At 42.0% G+C, this 16143-nt stretch overlaps 1 protein-coding gene across 2 annotated transcripts in view; it reads left to right on the top strand.

The window, feature by feature from the left end:
- Window positions 1–16143, top strand: part of col5a1 (procollagen, type V, alpha 1) — a 79650-nt gene that overhangs the window by 10113 nt on the left and 53394 nt on the right. For both annotated transcript variants that reach the window (XM_080510111.1, XM_080510110.1), the window contains exons 2-4: window positions 7437–7604; window positions 13212–13425; window positions 13849–14011. In XM_080510111.1, coding sequence (XP_080366237.1) covers window positions 7437–7604; window positions 13212–13425; window positions 13849–14011 — 545 coding nt within the window. The remainder of the gene's footprint in view (window positions 1–7436; window positions 7605–13211; window positions 13426–13848; window positions 14012–16143) is intronic.

Genomic DNA, 16143 nt, shown 5'->3' with positions numbered 1-16143 from the left:
CCATGAAGTCATGGGTTGGTTGACAAAATAGTCTGATAAGCATTAGACTGTAATTCTGGCAGAGAAGTTTATGTCTTGTGGCCACTTAGTCAGGACAAGTTGTACCAACTTAAAGCTGTAAAAGAATGAAAGGCAACACTTAATTGGAATGTCAAATTAAGCTTTGATTGAAAAAAAGTTCCTATAAAAAGTAACCAGTGTTTACTAGCTAATTGATTTAACGAAATATTTTTTAAAGCATTTCTCTACACCAGTTGGATACAGTTGATGTTTGAAGTATATTTAATGAATTTATGCCTGTATTTTATACTTGGTAAGATGTTTCAGAAACAGTTCCCATTTACAAACATGATCCAGTTCATGCATTTGTGGCCTTGTGGTCAAACTGGCTGTAAAAATCGGCGTTAAGTCCTCAAGTCCTGCTTTTGTAATCCAGTTATCATTTGGTCGCCTTCAACAAATACCAACTTTGTAAACTAAATACAGGTTGGACCACTTCTATGTGAAGTATTTATATATTAAGTGTAAAGAATAAGCATGATTAGGTCTGAGGTTATGCCCATTATTTCTTTGAATCCCCTCAGATTTCCAGAAAGACTCCAGAAAACTTCACCAATCTCTTGATTTGCTAAACCATTAAAGTGAAGCCAAACACATGCGTACACACTGACACAGCCTTCGAAATGTCAGAAATGGAAAGTTCCACAGTCTGATTTAGGTTCCAGTGTTGTGTTATAGTTCTATTTGGCACGCGCAGGTATAATTATAATAAACTCCTAGAAACCAATGGGGTCTTGTCCCGAGGTTGGGAACTGCTTTAGTCATTGTGTGAGCATCCAAATGATATCCAGGGAAAATGTTTTAATAGGATAAACTGATAAGACTGACAAGACTGTTTTTATATCTTTAGCTCAGCATTTAACACTGTTACCAAAATGGAATAAATGCTTCAATGAAGTGTACCAGAGGAATATTACACAGCTTAAGTGTGAGAACCACTAAACAGCGTGAATCGTTGGTTATATTACACCAAATAAGGCTTAGATGTTAAGCCCATTGACAATCCTGAATTAAACATGTGCTTTTCATCGGTTATGAATTCCACTTTTAAACTCTGTGTGCCAGGACGTCATACTTCCTCTTTTAAACTTCACATAGATTTACTGTAATTAAAGTCACGGGGGTGCTTTAATTGTAACCTGATGCACCCACGGTGAGCTTCCTGCTTCACAACAGTTGGCTTCAAGTTTTATAACAAAATCAGCTGAAGTAAAAAAAAAAAAAGACTCTTGCACCCTGGCTGTCGGTGATGCGCTCTAGGAGGGGGAAGTCTCTCATTGGGCGTTCTTGTTTTCAGCTGTGCAGGTTTCCAAGAAGGGCAGGGTCCTCTTTATGGCTGCTAATTACTCCTTGTCCTCAGCGCCAGGTCAAGCATGTGCCTGGAGAGTCAGCCCTCACTTCAGGAAGGGCCGGAGGAGGAGGATAGGGGGCAGTGAAAGCGGGAAGAATGTTAATCCACCCCCCCCTTGCACCCCACCCCTCCATGAAAAAGTCCTAATTCACTGGTGCGGCTCCCCTCCTCCTGTCAGATGAAATGGTGCCGTCTGGAGTGACTAAGTATTGCTACACAGCAGAGTGTGTGCGTACGTGAAAGTGTGCATTTCTGGAAATAGAGGCTAGGATGATTATTTAGAGGAATGGGATCCGCCACAATCTTGGCACGGAGCCAACGGCAGGATTATGAATCTGGCACCGTAGCTCGTAAAGACAGGAAAAAAAGAAGAAAGTGCAGTCAGGTAGGGAGGGAAACATATTTATATAAATAAAAGCACATCGGGCCTCCTTCTGTCTGCAGCAGTTTGTTGAAATGTAGTGTTTTGCCACAGCGTTTAAAATAACTCAAAGCCTAAATCTGTGCTTTTATGAATTCATTACATTTTACTACGCAGCATCGTGTTCAACCCATGTCTGACAAACAGACCTGTAAAAAGATGAAAACAAAGTAAACCACAAATTTTTGTGAGAATCACATTAAAAAAAAGCTCTTTTCTAACTTGTACTTCTCTCATCTCAGTTTATTCCTTTGCATGTGTTGTGTGACGAACCAACTGTCGATACGCCATCTTTTTTTTTTTTTAACACCATAGCCTTTAAAACATGAGCTTTGAAGAACATGTGCATGGTTTGAATGTACTGTATGTAATTGTAGTCATTTACTGCAGAAGCCTGTGGCCAACTCCGGTACTGCATGCATCTCGATTACGTCTTCAATGTGTTGCAATATGCATCATATGGCTGGGATGAGAGGCTGAAGAGCTCAATGGATTTGTTGTGTTTTGTTGGGTTGCTTCAGACAGTGGTTTAAAATCCAGTACCGAAGAGTCCTGCATGTTTTTGGAGTTTGTGTCTTTTCTAACATACTGCAATCTGGTGATGTGTCATCGTCAATCTGTGCAGCTTTACTGAGACTCCTGTGGGACAACGGCCCTCCTGAATCGGCTTACACTGGAGAAAAATGAAATCAAAATGCAAAATACCCTTTTGCAAATATTTAATGCAATGATGAACAATTTTTTGGTCTCCTATGATAGAAGTGTTGGTATGAGTGGTGGGAAATCCAAAGTAAATCCATCCGATATTGTCACTTTATACTCTCTCATAGCCGTGTTCTGCATGAGGCTGCAGAAACGTCCATTTCCGCGGTCGTGTTTGCTTGCGTGGAAGCATTCAAAGCCACCGAGGAGGGACACCAGACTGACCCTGAGAAAATGTACACACGACCGTGTCATGTAAACAGTTTGTGTGTGAGCCGCCTCCGGGATGTGAGGGTCTGTGGTCAACGGGGGGAAATAAAACCCAACATATTTTTAGCATCCAGTGCTGGAAGTGCCGCTCCCCGGAGGGAACGGCCCTGCTTAAGAAGGTAAACATCTCGTCTTAACAAGGTGGGACTGAGAGCCATACCTGTGGTTTGGGATGTGGCGAGGACTGCTTCCTCTGGAGGTTCACCCCGGAGAAGTGTATGAATGAAGGTGTGTGAGAATATGCTAATGAGAGGGAAGCAGAAGTGATAATGTGCACTTTTATAACACTCTGAAGTGCGAGGCCAAGAAAAATGGTTGTTGAGTTGGGTTTCCCCCCCCCCCCCCCCCCCCCCCCTTTGCATCGGGTGAATCATTACTTATTGAATAAGACATTTGCTGTTTTTCAGATGGATTTTCGATAGGTCTCTTATTTGTAGTTGGCGCCTGAGAAGCCATTTATTGTGCTTGCCTCTGGGCTTCCTTCTCAACTTATTGGCCTTTTCCACCTGGCTCACTTCCAGTTGCCCCTGGCCTGTGGCTGCTCTCAGATCCAAGGGGATCTAAAAACCTACGGTGATAAAAACAAGAACAAGGATTTCACGTGAGGATTAAAGGAACCTGGAGAGATGAGAAAGAACGTGTCGCACTTTGATGACATGATAAACTGATGGTTGAGGAGAGTGGTTATGATGTATGCAGTAAATGGAGTACTGGTGACCCCCCCCCCCCAAAAAAAAAAAGCTGCTGATCTTTCCTGGGATTTGATGGTGTCAGTGTGGATTAGCAAAGGCAACACTCCTCAGCAAGGGTCATGACACAGTTTGCATTGACTCCACCTTTTTTTCCTTCCCTGTGGATGTTTCCATGGTATTGTTATCATTTCTATGGTCGTCAACGGGTACTTTGTTGAAGCATTATCAATGTTTTTTGTGTTTGTGCTCGAATAAAATAGATGTGGCTTCTGGGTGGGTTAGGGTTAGGGTTAGGATTACATCATAATATACTTACTTGTCATTCTATATACCTGGGTGGGTAATGTTAAGACATTTTCAAACATAGAGATGTAGAGATTCAGGAGTAGAATTGAAAAATATAAATATAACAACAGTAAAAAAAAAAAATAATAATTTAGGTTGAAGAAAATTAAAATACCAGGGAAAATGTTTTATTAATACATTCAGGACATGATTAATAGAATTAACTTTAATGAGATTAAAGAGGAAAAGGTAATAATGAAGTTATAATGAAGGTATATATATATATATATATATATATGCTTTGTGGACGATGGGATGCTGCGATGGATTTCAATGATGAATTAGTTAAAGATGAGCTGAGGAGATTTCACCTGTTACAAGCACAGACTGCAGACCAAACAAAACAAAGCAAAGCTGTGTCCAAATTAGGAAAAGGGCACAATGTGTGCGGTACAGAGAGAGCGAGAGAGAGAGAGAGACTATGGCGACATGTTTAAAAGGGGCAGACGGAAAACGGAGGCGGTGGCTGGTCGGTTGTAAAAATCCTCAAATCCCAAACATCACTCCGCTGTCTGCAAACATTACGATCAGATTTTTAACACTGCATTTTGACTCTAATTTGGCAGCGGTTCAGTTAGAGCACTTGCACATGCGGTCACTGTGTCAGCTGCGACTTTGCTATTTCCATGCCTTGTATGGGCCGCCCTCGTGCAGCCGTCAGTGACCGGATTGATGTGTCTACCAAGGGATAATGTGCTGTTGGATGTTGGCAGGTTAGTAAGGAATTACTGTTGTGTCAGAGAAAAACTGTTGTGGTTTTTCACGGGGAACATTTGTGGCTGTCTGATGGAAAAAAAAAAAAATGGGGGTTGGGGAGAAAGCCTATGGGCTTACCCTTCGGTCAACCATGGCTGTTGTTAAACTTCATTTTAAATGAGAGTGGCCTGTCTGTGCCAGTTTATGTGTCACTCGTCTGTTAGTTTAGTGGCGAGGGAGCAGTCACTCCCTCTGTGTGTATATTGAAACTGATAATGAATTAATGCAACAGTTGCAGGGCTTGTTTTATAAAAAAAAAATTTATTACGACTTCTAAAATTAAATAAACTTTGTCTGACGTACTGTAGAGTTGAAGACAATCTCTGCCATTGCAATGACTTAATGTGGCGAGCCCTGTAAAAGAACGTACTTGACCTAACATTTAAACTTCAATACCTCCTTAAGTTGTGCATTGAGAGAAGTCTTGACCTTGAAACTTGAGGTCGTAGGTTTGAATCCAATTTGTGGCAGGTAGAGCACCCAGCGTACAAAGTAGCCTAGTCTATGGTATGGATTTGCTGTTGTCACACCTCTGAGAGGGAATGTTTGAATAGCTCATTGGGATTATAAAGACGGAAAAATTATTTCGATTGTGGGCTTGGTGGACTTAACGTGTGGAGCTTGTATGTTCTCCCTGTGGTAATCCAGCTAAAACCAAACTAAAAGTGACAATCAGCAGTAACGGGTCCAAGGCGTCAACAGCCAGGAAAACAAAATGTGAGTTATAAACCTTTATAAACTGAACTAATGCTTGGAATAAACTTGCAGAAACAAAATCTGAATAGAAATATGTTTATGGTCTATTGTATTCAGTTTGACAGTTTTCATAAGCTCTACATGTGCTTGTGATCTGCTGAGTAAATAAATCATTTTGAAACTGTGGTTTATTGTAAAATCATGATAAAATCATCAATAATTCCAAACATGAAAGTTAACTCGAGACAGAAGGATCGGGGCATTTTTCAATGAAAGCACATTCCCAACATGGTCGGTCCCATTAAAGGAACCTCTGTCATCGCGGTGAATGATAGACATTTTCTGGATGGTGGGCGGATTTCTGTGTCTTTTCATTGTAAGCTGATGACAGACAAAGATGTCTTTTTCTTTCTGCTTAGACCCTTCACCTGCTTAGAGGCTCTGTCATCCAGTGGCTCGGACTGACAGAAACATGAGTGTAGTTATCCTCTTGACGTGGTTTCAGGCCCGTCTTGGTGAGTCTCGAAACACTTGGGTGTGGTGCCCCGAGATTAAAAGGCTCCTGCGAGATGCACCTCTCGTTTCTGCCGTAAATGATTCCTCCTCATAGGCAATGCTGCCTTCTGCGATGGGAAGGTTCAAACACCCCAAGCTGATTAGACACATCAATCACCTTCTCCAATGAAAAAAACCAAAACGAATGTGTTGTAGATTTTGTTCGATTTAAACAAGTGTGTTCATTTCTCCTGTAACAAGCCGTTACATGCGTTTTGACTAATTATGGCTTCAGACTCTCCGTCGAGACTTTTGTTGTGCTGATAGAGGAAGTAAGATGCAATAGACTGTCGGTAAGGAAGTCATCTTTCACAGTCATTGCACAGCTGTGGAGGAACACGTGTAGCCAGACTGCTCATAAATGGAAACCTTTGCATAAGAACGTTTTTTTTTTTTTTCTTTTCTTTTTTTCTAATTGATCAGTGCTGCACGTGAATCATGTATAATGACATCCAGCTGCCGGTGGTTGCAGGGCAATGCAGACGGCACTGAGGCTTAGCTTCGATCGGCCGCTTCCCTTCCCTGAGCAGCAGCCCTTTCACTCTCAGATGGATAGGGCTATTGAGTGCGTTTTCTTTTTCTTTTTTCTTTTTTTTCTTTGAACAAACAGTGTGTGTGGTCTTTGTAGGCGGACACAAGGACTGCTTCACCTGCATGTGGGTGTGTGTGTGTTTTTGCGCTTTCAATCTCATCCAAGTGGGGTTTTTTTTTTTTTTTTTTTTTGCTCGTGCACATAATCAGGCGGAATACCACAGCCTGCCCGCTTTTGTTTTTGTTTTATTTCCTCAACTCCTGCGCCATAAAATCCTTCCCAGGTCTTGTTTTCAGTTTGTTTCCTCATTTTAGTGTTTGGCCTGCTCTAAAAAACCTCCGGCCGTCCATTGCTGTCTCAAAGGACATGGCCTTATTGCTCTGCTTGAGAAAGCCTGGATGTTAATGTGTGCCATTGTGCAGCTTGTTGTGCGTGCGTGCGTGTGTGTGTGTGTGTGCGTGCGTGCGTGTGTGTGTGTGTGTGCATCTGGCTGCAGGAACAGCTGGAACTGTTTGTCCTGGGCGGTTTTGGCACGTGATGGCGCGGTTCAGGGTCAAACCCCCGTTTTACATTGTTCTGACCCGCTGTACTCCTGCGGTGGCCTGACTGCAGCCGGACCGACTGGCTCGAGAGTGTGCAAATTGTACGTTTGCGGTCAGAGGGGGAGGTCGCAGGAGATTTAGCCTTGCAGGGAAATGGACAGTAGGGATGGTTTTCATGCGGCTCCAACCCATGATCTTGGTGATCGATATATGGGTAGATCTCTTTTTAGTACCGAAAGAGAGAGCAAAGATCTTCTCTGAGCCACAACAGTGATAACTCCTGCTAAGTACCGTAACTGCTATATCTGACTCGGCAAAACCAAGTGAATTATGAAAGTAATTTGGCATAATTATGATTTTATGCAAAAATGTATAATGTCTATATTTGTGTTTTTATAAACAATATTGTAAACTGGCCAATGTCTGGGAAAATAAAGCACCATTCAACATGATTCTTCTTTATAGCTAACATCTCTTTTTTTGTTCTGTTTCTCTTCTCTCGTTTTTTTTGTAGCCGAACCAGCAGACCTCTTGAAGATTTTAGATTTTCACAGTTTACCTGAGGGTGTTACAAGAACAACGGGTTTCTGTTCACAAAGGAGGTCATCACAAGGGTCCGATGTTGCTTACAGAGTAACCAAAGATGCCCAACTCAGTGCCCCCACCAAACAGCTTTACCCAGGTGAGTGTCTGCCTCCATCCACTTTCAACACTCTTCCCAACCGTGACTCATTGTCCCACCACGAGTTGGAGCTGCAGTGTCATCAGGCAGCTGCATGCAAAATGTGTTTGACATCCCTGATCTACACTATTTGACTTATCTTAACAGAGAATTAGACATCAGGGACATCCCTACCCGAAGTCTATTAAATCAGAACTCCTGACCAGTTCTTATAATACACTTCAGATGTAAGTGGTCCTTCCTACATCTTTAACTCACCTCCCATTATTGCCACCTGGTCGGCTTTGTGACCTCTCACCCTTTCCTCATTGTAAACTGCAGATATAATGTTTTAACATGACTGGAAAGCAATTTGTATTTGCTCCCACCTAACCTGTTCCTTTCTTCCCCTCCAGGTAGCGCTTTTATTGGCTGCTATAACTTGATTATTTATGTCAACTCTACTTTTACTTTATAGGATCTTGGGCAGGCTCTGCCCGGTGTTTAATCTTTCACTTCCCTGTTTAACTAGTTCACTCCTTGCTGAAACATGTGAGCAATGTCTCTGTGCTTTACAACAAAACCTATATATTAAAAAAAAAAAAAACTGTTGTTGCTTAGTCACATGCAAATGTTGGACAAACCTAGATAATGCATGTCCCTCTTGAAAGTACGTAGCAGATGTGTGTGATCCAGCCCTGTAATATTGTGTGATGTTGTAGGAGGAGCTGGATGATGGAAAAGCAGTGAAAACAGGGGTGGCGGAGGGAGGGAAGTCTGGGGTTCCACTTTTGCCTCGTTCTATTGTGCTGACGTGGCTCCGAGCTGCTGCTCGATGGTGCGCTGCAGGTCTCTCTTTCTCTCCTCCTTCTCCCTCCTTCCCACTTTGTTTTCCCTGAGGCGTCATCATTTTTTTCCCTCTATCAGTTCTCACTGCTGCGTCTTATTTAACTTTTGCTTTTGCGAGACATGATAATCTGCCCCTCTCTATCCTTGTCATATCTTCCCAACTCAAAGCAGACATTCCCAATCATAGTTAAGTGATTCAGACAACAAATGTACACACACACACGCACGCACGCACACACACAAAAATGCTGCAAATGTTTGGATATAGCAAGGGCGGATAAAATATAGATATAATATCCATTCCTGTAATCTTGGCCTCCACAATGGTTAGATTAGATGACAGCCTCATAGGGATGTTACACTGGCCTTGGCGGACCTTTTTATCCATAGCATGACTCTTTCTCTGGGCTTAAAGTGAAGCCTGCTGTGGCCTGCGTGCCCTCGCATGCTCTTCAATCAAACGAATACTGCTCACTTTGATGCCGTATGACAGCACAGCCCCATATGTCTAACTCTGTTTAGACACACACATGCTGTAATTACACAGATAGTGCTATGGATCATCCGAAATAACAGTCTACATAAAACAAACCAACTTGGAGGAGTCCATAACCGGCACCACACCGTCTTAAGGGGCAAACAGCTTAATGTGATGTCTGTGGCTTTGGAGGCTTTAAGATTCACTTGCAGTTGTAGCGATGTGGCCCCTCTCTTGCCTCGACATTATGAGAATGTACAGCTAATATATTCCAGGAGGCAGGCAGCTGAAAGTGTGAGCTCATCCTGTTCATTTCCACCCCCCCCTAACTGAGTTAGCCCCTGAGTTATGACTTTGGCCTCAAATTTGAATTTTCAATCCAGAATCCCGACTCTAAAAACAGGTGACCAACAAGTCATATGCAGAAACTTAAGTCATCCAAATAAACTTGAATCTTCTTCTGACCATAATGTTAAAAGCTTGAGAACACCCTGGCCCGTGACCCCATAACCAGAGACAGCCAGTGATGATGTGCTGGAAAAGAGCGAGTTCAGACATGCACTCATTAGGCAAACATGTGGAAGAGATGATTCATTTTGAAAGTACTAAAGCAGTGAGAGTAGAAAAGAGCTTTCTTTTACCTTTATTATGTGGATGGGAAATAAAGAAAATGGCCAATGTAGCAGTCTGCTCCCTTCACAACACTCACTGTTTTGACTGCGCCTATGATTAAAACATCTGTCTGAATTAAAAAAAAAAACCAAAACAAATCTACCTCTGGTTTCAATTATGCTTCTTGTAATAGGAGAAGATAAACTGAAACAGCTCATTAATTTTGTCTCAGTTAGTTATAGCTTAGGTTATGCACAGCTGTCTTCTAGAGTAAAATGACAAGATCCCAAGCTGTGAAAGCAACTCTTGCTATTTATTCAAAATCGTTTTATCTTCAAAATATTCTTTTAATTCAGACAAAAATGTACTTCTGATTGCATTAAATAGATGCACCACACCTTTCAATACATTCGTGATTAGGCGGAGTGTCAATTAAGAGGATTGACATGTTATTTAGCAAACTATAATATCATTATATTGATTAAAACCACGATAATCAATGCGACATTTGGTGGGGAAGTGCTACATGGTCTAATGGATGTCTGTTAACCTAGATGCCAATTTAAATATCATTACAGCTAATTTAGATAATGACAGCAATAGTTAACTAATCATGTTTTCGTCTAATTGTGCAGTTTGTCGCTTATAATAGATTTTTGCTTTGTTAATTTGAGGAGACATCAACTTTAATGGACTGCTGAACAATTAGTTCTATTGTTTTTTCCAAATTGATCTCAATTTAATGCAGGAAGTTACTTGGAGATACCTCAAAGGCTTCTACCAGTTCTGCCTTTCCATTAGAGCCACTTACACTCAGGGTCAATCACCTGTGTCCATTACTCATCCATGCCTTTGACTCACTACACCGACAGAAGGGTCCAGTCGTCTCTGCTGCTATATGCAGTCCCATTGGAATGCAGCTTGTCTCATGCACGGATCTGGATTTTGACACAACGTTGACTGATTGATCAACCACAGGACTTGCAGGACTTTTCTACCCCATTTACCTGTTTGTATGAAAAGTGACAGATCAGTTGAAGTGCCGACCCTGTGTGACTTTTGAGTTTTTCTTCAGGATATTGCAAGTTTTACAGTGAGAAAAAGAGAGAGAGCGAGAGCAAAAACAAAGTTAGGTTTTACCTGTCAAATATATATATATCAGCAGTGTGAGATCAGTCCCAGGGCAACCCGCCCTCTCCGACTGCTTGAACTTGTAAATAAAACCTCTCATTATCAGGATTGAAACTTCTCTCAGAGGAAATTAAAAGCTGGTCATATTATACTAAAGATATTTTTTATCAAAATAGAAGGAAGCACTTTTTTGGTTATTCAAGCTGGAAAAACGATAGTGTTTTCTTATCGAGCTTGGGGCTGCCTTTGAATCTGTCAGACAGTTTTTGGCCCGGCATCAGTGCTGCTGGCGATGCCAGGTTAAACTCCCAGGACTCCTGGCACTAAAGTCTTTCCAGTGCCATCATGTCGGTGCACCAACCCCCCCCACCCAAAATGCACTCCCACACTAAAGGGGGAATGAGGTATCTATCATCTGGTGGCCTGAAGTAGCAGGTTAAGAGACACATTCCAGAGAAACGAGAGCTTTTTGTTTTGTGCACCCCCGCTTTTCTTCCTTTTACTCAATCTCCAAAGTGAAAGGGAAGCTGTGACCCTCCTGTTATTCTGCTGTCTGCAATGCAGATTTGTAGACTTTGACCAATGAGTCAAGTAATGGACTACACATTGGGAGTTATTCCCCAAAAGAGAAAGCTTATTTTCTTTTGATTGGTTAACTTTTCTCGGTACAGTGGCAGCGTCTGGCATGATTGAAATAAGCCAAACGATGCTGGTGTCAAATTATGTGCACTTGCAGGCCGCGATCCATTTGGAGGACGGGGACCTTTTTCAAACTGGAAGAAAGCATGCTTTCAGGAAAGGCACTAAAATGGAAATAAATAAATAAAAAATTAGCTGATGTAATAAATAAGGATGTTTGAATCAGAAAGTTTGAAAAAATATCTTAAAATCCAACATAATATGTCCACTTTATTAATTTTCATCCTAATTGTGCTAAATCCGTCAAAAACAAATGTTTCCTACAACTTTTCAGGGTGCCCGTCTCCCTCTCACCCTAAGCCGAACCTTTCACATCCACACAAACAGACAATACTCAGTCATTGTCTCAGACTCATCTCAGGTGTAAACGGATACAGCAATAAAGTTCACTTCACTGTGTCTTTTAAATTTTTTTCCCCAAAACTCCTTTCACATCTTTCCTCTTCTATTTCACTCACCTAATAAAAGATTATTCTAAATCTGTCTTCCTCATCAAACTCCCTTCTATTCAAACTCGTTACCGTTTTTTTTTCCAGAGGTTTGCCTGTCTCGTCTCGCTCTCTCTTGCGCTCCCCCCCTCGCCTGCTTTCTGCTTTATGCCGTCCTTGTGAAGCGTCTGTCAATTAAAGCAATGTTTCTCATATGATGCCAAGTTGAATTCCTGAGGGAGCACACTGCCAAGGCATGTGCTCTCCGCATGATGCGATTCAACGCCTGGCATTAATGAAGGAATGATAGAGAAAGGCAGGAAGGGAAGACAGGAAGACAAACAGACATCCAGATGCTGACAGGGGTGAGAGAGGATGAAGACTGGATAGGGGAATGAGAATGGGTTACTGATAAAATTCATTACTGTAGCCTCATATGATTCTGATTAGCACTCTTAACAATAGTTACTCCGGTTCAGAATTTTCCAGCTTGCCGTCTATTATTCTGAGAAAAAGTGCTTTCACGACTGCACAAGAGATCAATAATTGTGTTATGTTAAACCTTATCCAGAAAGCTAGTTTCACATGATTTGATTGAACCTATCGGATTAGAAAACTCGCTTTAATCGTTGAACCTTCACATCTGCATCCTGCCCCATTTTTTTTTTAATCGGGTCCTGAAAACACCTCAGTTGGGGAATCTATCTGGCAGATGTGCTCCATACTTTCACTAAATGGCACAAAAACTTGCCGCAGCACACAAGACCAAACAGATGAAAGCTTTTTTTTTCTATCTGCAATATGTTTACATGTCAAGATATTGTTGATTTTTCGAAATTAAAAACATTTTTTTTTTAATTGCATCTCCGATCAAGACTTTTAAGCTCCTCTCCAGCCCGGCCGTTGCCTGTTAGATCCCTCAGCTGTGGGACAGAGGAGTGGAGAGGAGGAGACTGAGGGATAGTTTGTCTCCCAGGATCACATGCTTTTGTCATTAATGCTTCTCATCCTGTGCTGCACTGGACACGAGCCACTTTGCCCCTCATCTCCCAAGTTTTTGTTTTTCCCTCCCTCCCCTCGCTCGTCGGCTTCCACTCTGCCAGCCATTCTTTGCAGTTTCAGATAAATCCGATCCCATTTTTTAGGCGCTTTGCAAATCGCTGGCGTTTCCTCTTTTGGTGCTTGAAACCCGTCGTCCTAATTCCTCCTGTCTAAATGATCTTGTCTGCTTTTGCATCATTTCTCCCTAGTGGAAGCAACAATAAAAACATTATGCTCTCCTTTGACAGCAGAGATCACAGTCACGACTGCTGAAATAATTCTACCACATCATCACATCTTGACCTCAACGTTAATATTTCATCCCTCTCACGTCGACATCCGCTTAGAACTTTTCACATTTTTTTCTCTCGCACCGTTCAATTCCTTCAGGCGACGTCTTCCCAGAGGACTTCTCCATCATGGCCACAGTGAAGCCGAACAAGGGCAGCCAGTCCTTCCTCTTGTCGGTGTACAACGAGCAAGGCATCCAGCAGCTCGGACTGGAAGTGGGCCGATCTCCCGTGTTCCTGTACGAGGACCACACAGGCAAGCCCAGCCCCGAGGACTACCCCCTCTTCAGAGGAGTCAACCTGGCTGACGGAAAGTAGGTGGACTCCGGCGTGCAAAGATAAAATGAGTATCAGACTCTGTTTCATGCGCCTTGCCCTTTAATCAGAGTGCAGGTGGAAGTTACCCGGCTTTGATAGTGGTTTATTTTCATCTAAGTGGTTGAGTAGCACCTGAAGCAGGTGTTTCTTTCGCAAACAGATTTCCTTCCAGCAAAGCCTCTTTGCAGAATTGTACATCTAATCCTCAATTGTGTAACTTAAACCTGCAGTGTGTGACAGAGAACACTTTTAGCACAAAAAAAAATTTGAATTTGGGAGAAAGAAAAAAGTTTCAATTTCAGCCATACATTTGAATGACAACAGAACGACACAAAAGGGAGCTGCAACCGATTGGCGCTTTGCAACCGGGCAGCTTGTAACCCAGTAAGTGTGTGAATTAACTTTTCCTCTCATTCCAGGTGGCATCGAGTGGCCATCAGTGTGCACAAGCAGACCATCACTCTCATTCTGGACTGTAAAAAGAAGGCCACCCAGAAGCTGCTCCGAAGCCCCCACCCCATCGTTGATACCAAAGGAATTTTAGTGTTTGGGACTAGAATACTTGATGAAGAAGTCTTTGAGGTAGGCACAACAATACAAACGTCAATGTACATGTTTAGATCTCCAACTTGCTGTCTGTTGTCTGATTTACAGTTGCTTTCCGCTCAAATGTTTTAATCCATTCTGTTTTCAAAGTAACAAATTGCACGGAGGCACATGCTTTACATGACATCTTTGTTGAACTTCTTAGTTGACATGCGGTTTTATATATAGTCTACAGTTTGCTCCTCACATAGATAGCCTACTTTCACTCCAGCTGTAGGTGTTCTCACACGCTGCCTCATCCTCAGTGCCATCCAAAGCATCTGAGATGCAACTTTTTCCAACCCGTTGAACGGCTTCTCAACAACAATGACCAGCACCTGAATCTGGCTTCTCTTCCACTGCTCATTGTGTCGAGATTAAATCCAGCATGTTTCTTCTGAGGCAGAACTCAGAAATCAAAGCATTTTCTTTTTAGAACAGTTTACTTTCACTGGAGATTTTATCACTGTCAGAGCTACGTTAGTTTAAGTTAGAGTTTGAGAAAATATTTTGTTTGGCCTTCAAACATTGAGACTTTGATGTGTGAGGATGTACTTCCTCCTCTTCCCAAGATGGGCATGTGTGGGCGGAGCCAGTCCAGCTCATGTGATTCAATATTCCAAGCAATGAAAATCAAGGAAAAGCTGGATTTGGGGCAAATAAACTTTGAATATAAAAATTTTTAAACAACAAGATCATGTGAAAGTGTTGAAAAGTTCCATAATATGACTCCTTTAAGGGGAATATTTGAAATTGTGAGCACAAGGAGCAGAAAGAGTTAAAATGTACATGAAATGAGTTCAAAAGGAGACGAGAATTTTAAATGTCTTTATAACAGTATACCTGTAATTTTTTAAATACTATATATTTGAACCAGTGGCCCATCCAGACTTTTTTATGTGGACTATAGCCCTGTTTGAATCTACAGTATATTTTGATTACAGTGCACTGTACATGTGACTGTGGAGCATGTGATGGTCCATCCTCTCTCCCCGTTCTGCTTGACGCGGCTCTCAAAAATTGACGATTTGCGGTCACTGCCACATCCTCCATAGAAGTGTGGATTTTGGTTTGTGGACTCCCCAACATCTGATGGCCAGAACTGCACCACCCACATGCACACAAATTACACGTCATTTTAGGTGGAATATACTCCACATCTTCCACAAAGAGTTTTCTTTTTCTTGCTGAGTTTTTCTTCACTTCGATTTATGTTGCAGCCTCTGCTGTTGTTGGTGGATGCTAAGTGGTCCGGTCTGGTAGTCTAAAACGCCTGGAGCATTTTGATCTTGAAGTTGCCACATGATGGGTTTATTGAATTGAAAGCTTTATTTTTATGGCTGTAAAAGCTTTGTGGGAAAGTATGAAAGACAGAAAGCCTTGTGGAGTTTGTAAAACCTGGAGATACCTGCTATGATTAGAATACATTCTGTCTAATCTAGTGTGAGAATAAGAATTAATTTGGGATGTAGTCAACTTTAATGTGCGCTCGTGTGGACATTTCTGGCCCTTAAACGTGACTCCTGCGAGGGGCACACAGAAGTGCGCACACCAAAACACACAGAGCGGCACAAGGAATAGTGTTGTCTTTGTCCCTTCAGAGTTGTGCTTGTTTAAAGGGGGATTAGTCTATGAGGCTGAGGCCCTCGATAATAATTAGTAACAGAGGCTGACTGATGTGACTGATGCTGAGCCAGCTGACCTTTGACCTTAGTGCTGCTCAGCGAGAACGGACCAAAAGAAAGAAATATGACATCACCGCCAACATCAAACCCCCCCCTCGCCCGCCGCTTTTAGTTAAGTCTGCCGGGCCATAGGGGTGAGAGATATACGATGGGTTGTAAAACTAAGATTTAACTGCTTGTCCTCAGTCAGAACCACGACCCAATCATAGTGTTTCAACAAATACAAGTATCTGTCAGTTCAACTGTACATTTTTTGTGTGTGTGTGTGAAAATGTGGTTTATTAGTGTAGGAGGGTGTTACAATGCTGCTTTATGGTGCACAGACCATGTTCACATTTTCAGTAAAACTATGAACTGTGAAATATTTAATGAGGCATACATGCACATGTTTTTATAGTGCACAAGTGTGTTATACCTATTATTTTCCCATTAGTCTGGTAGCTG

The sequence above is a fragment of the Blennius ocellaris genome (assembly GCF_963422515.1).
Source record: "Blennius ocellaris genome assembly, chromosome: 15".
Lineage (NCBI taxonomy): Eukaryota > Metazoa > Chordata > Actinopteri > Blenniiformes > Blenniidae > Blennius > Blennius ocellaris.
The sequence above is the reverse complement of the archived record's forward strand: the minus strand, read 5'-3'. Positions and strand labels throughout refer to the sequence as shown.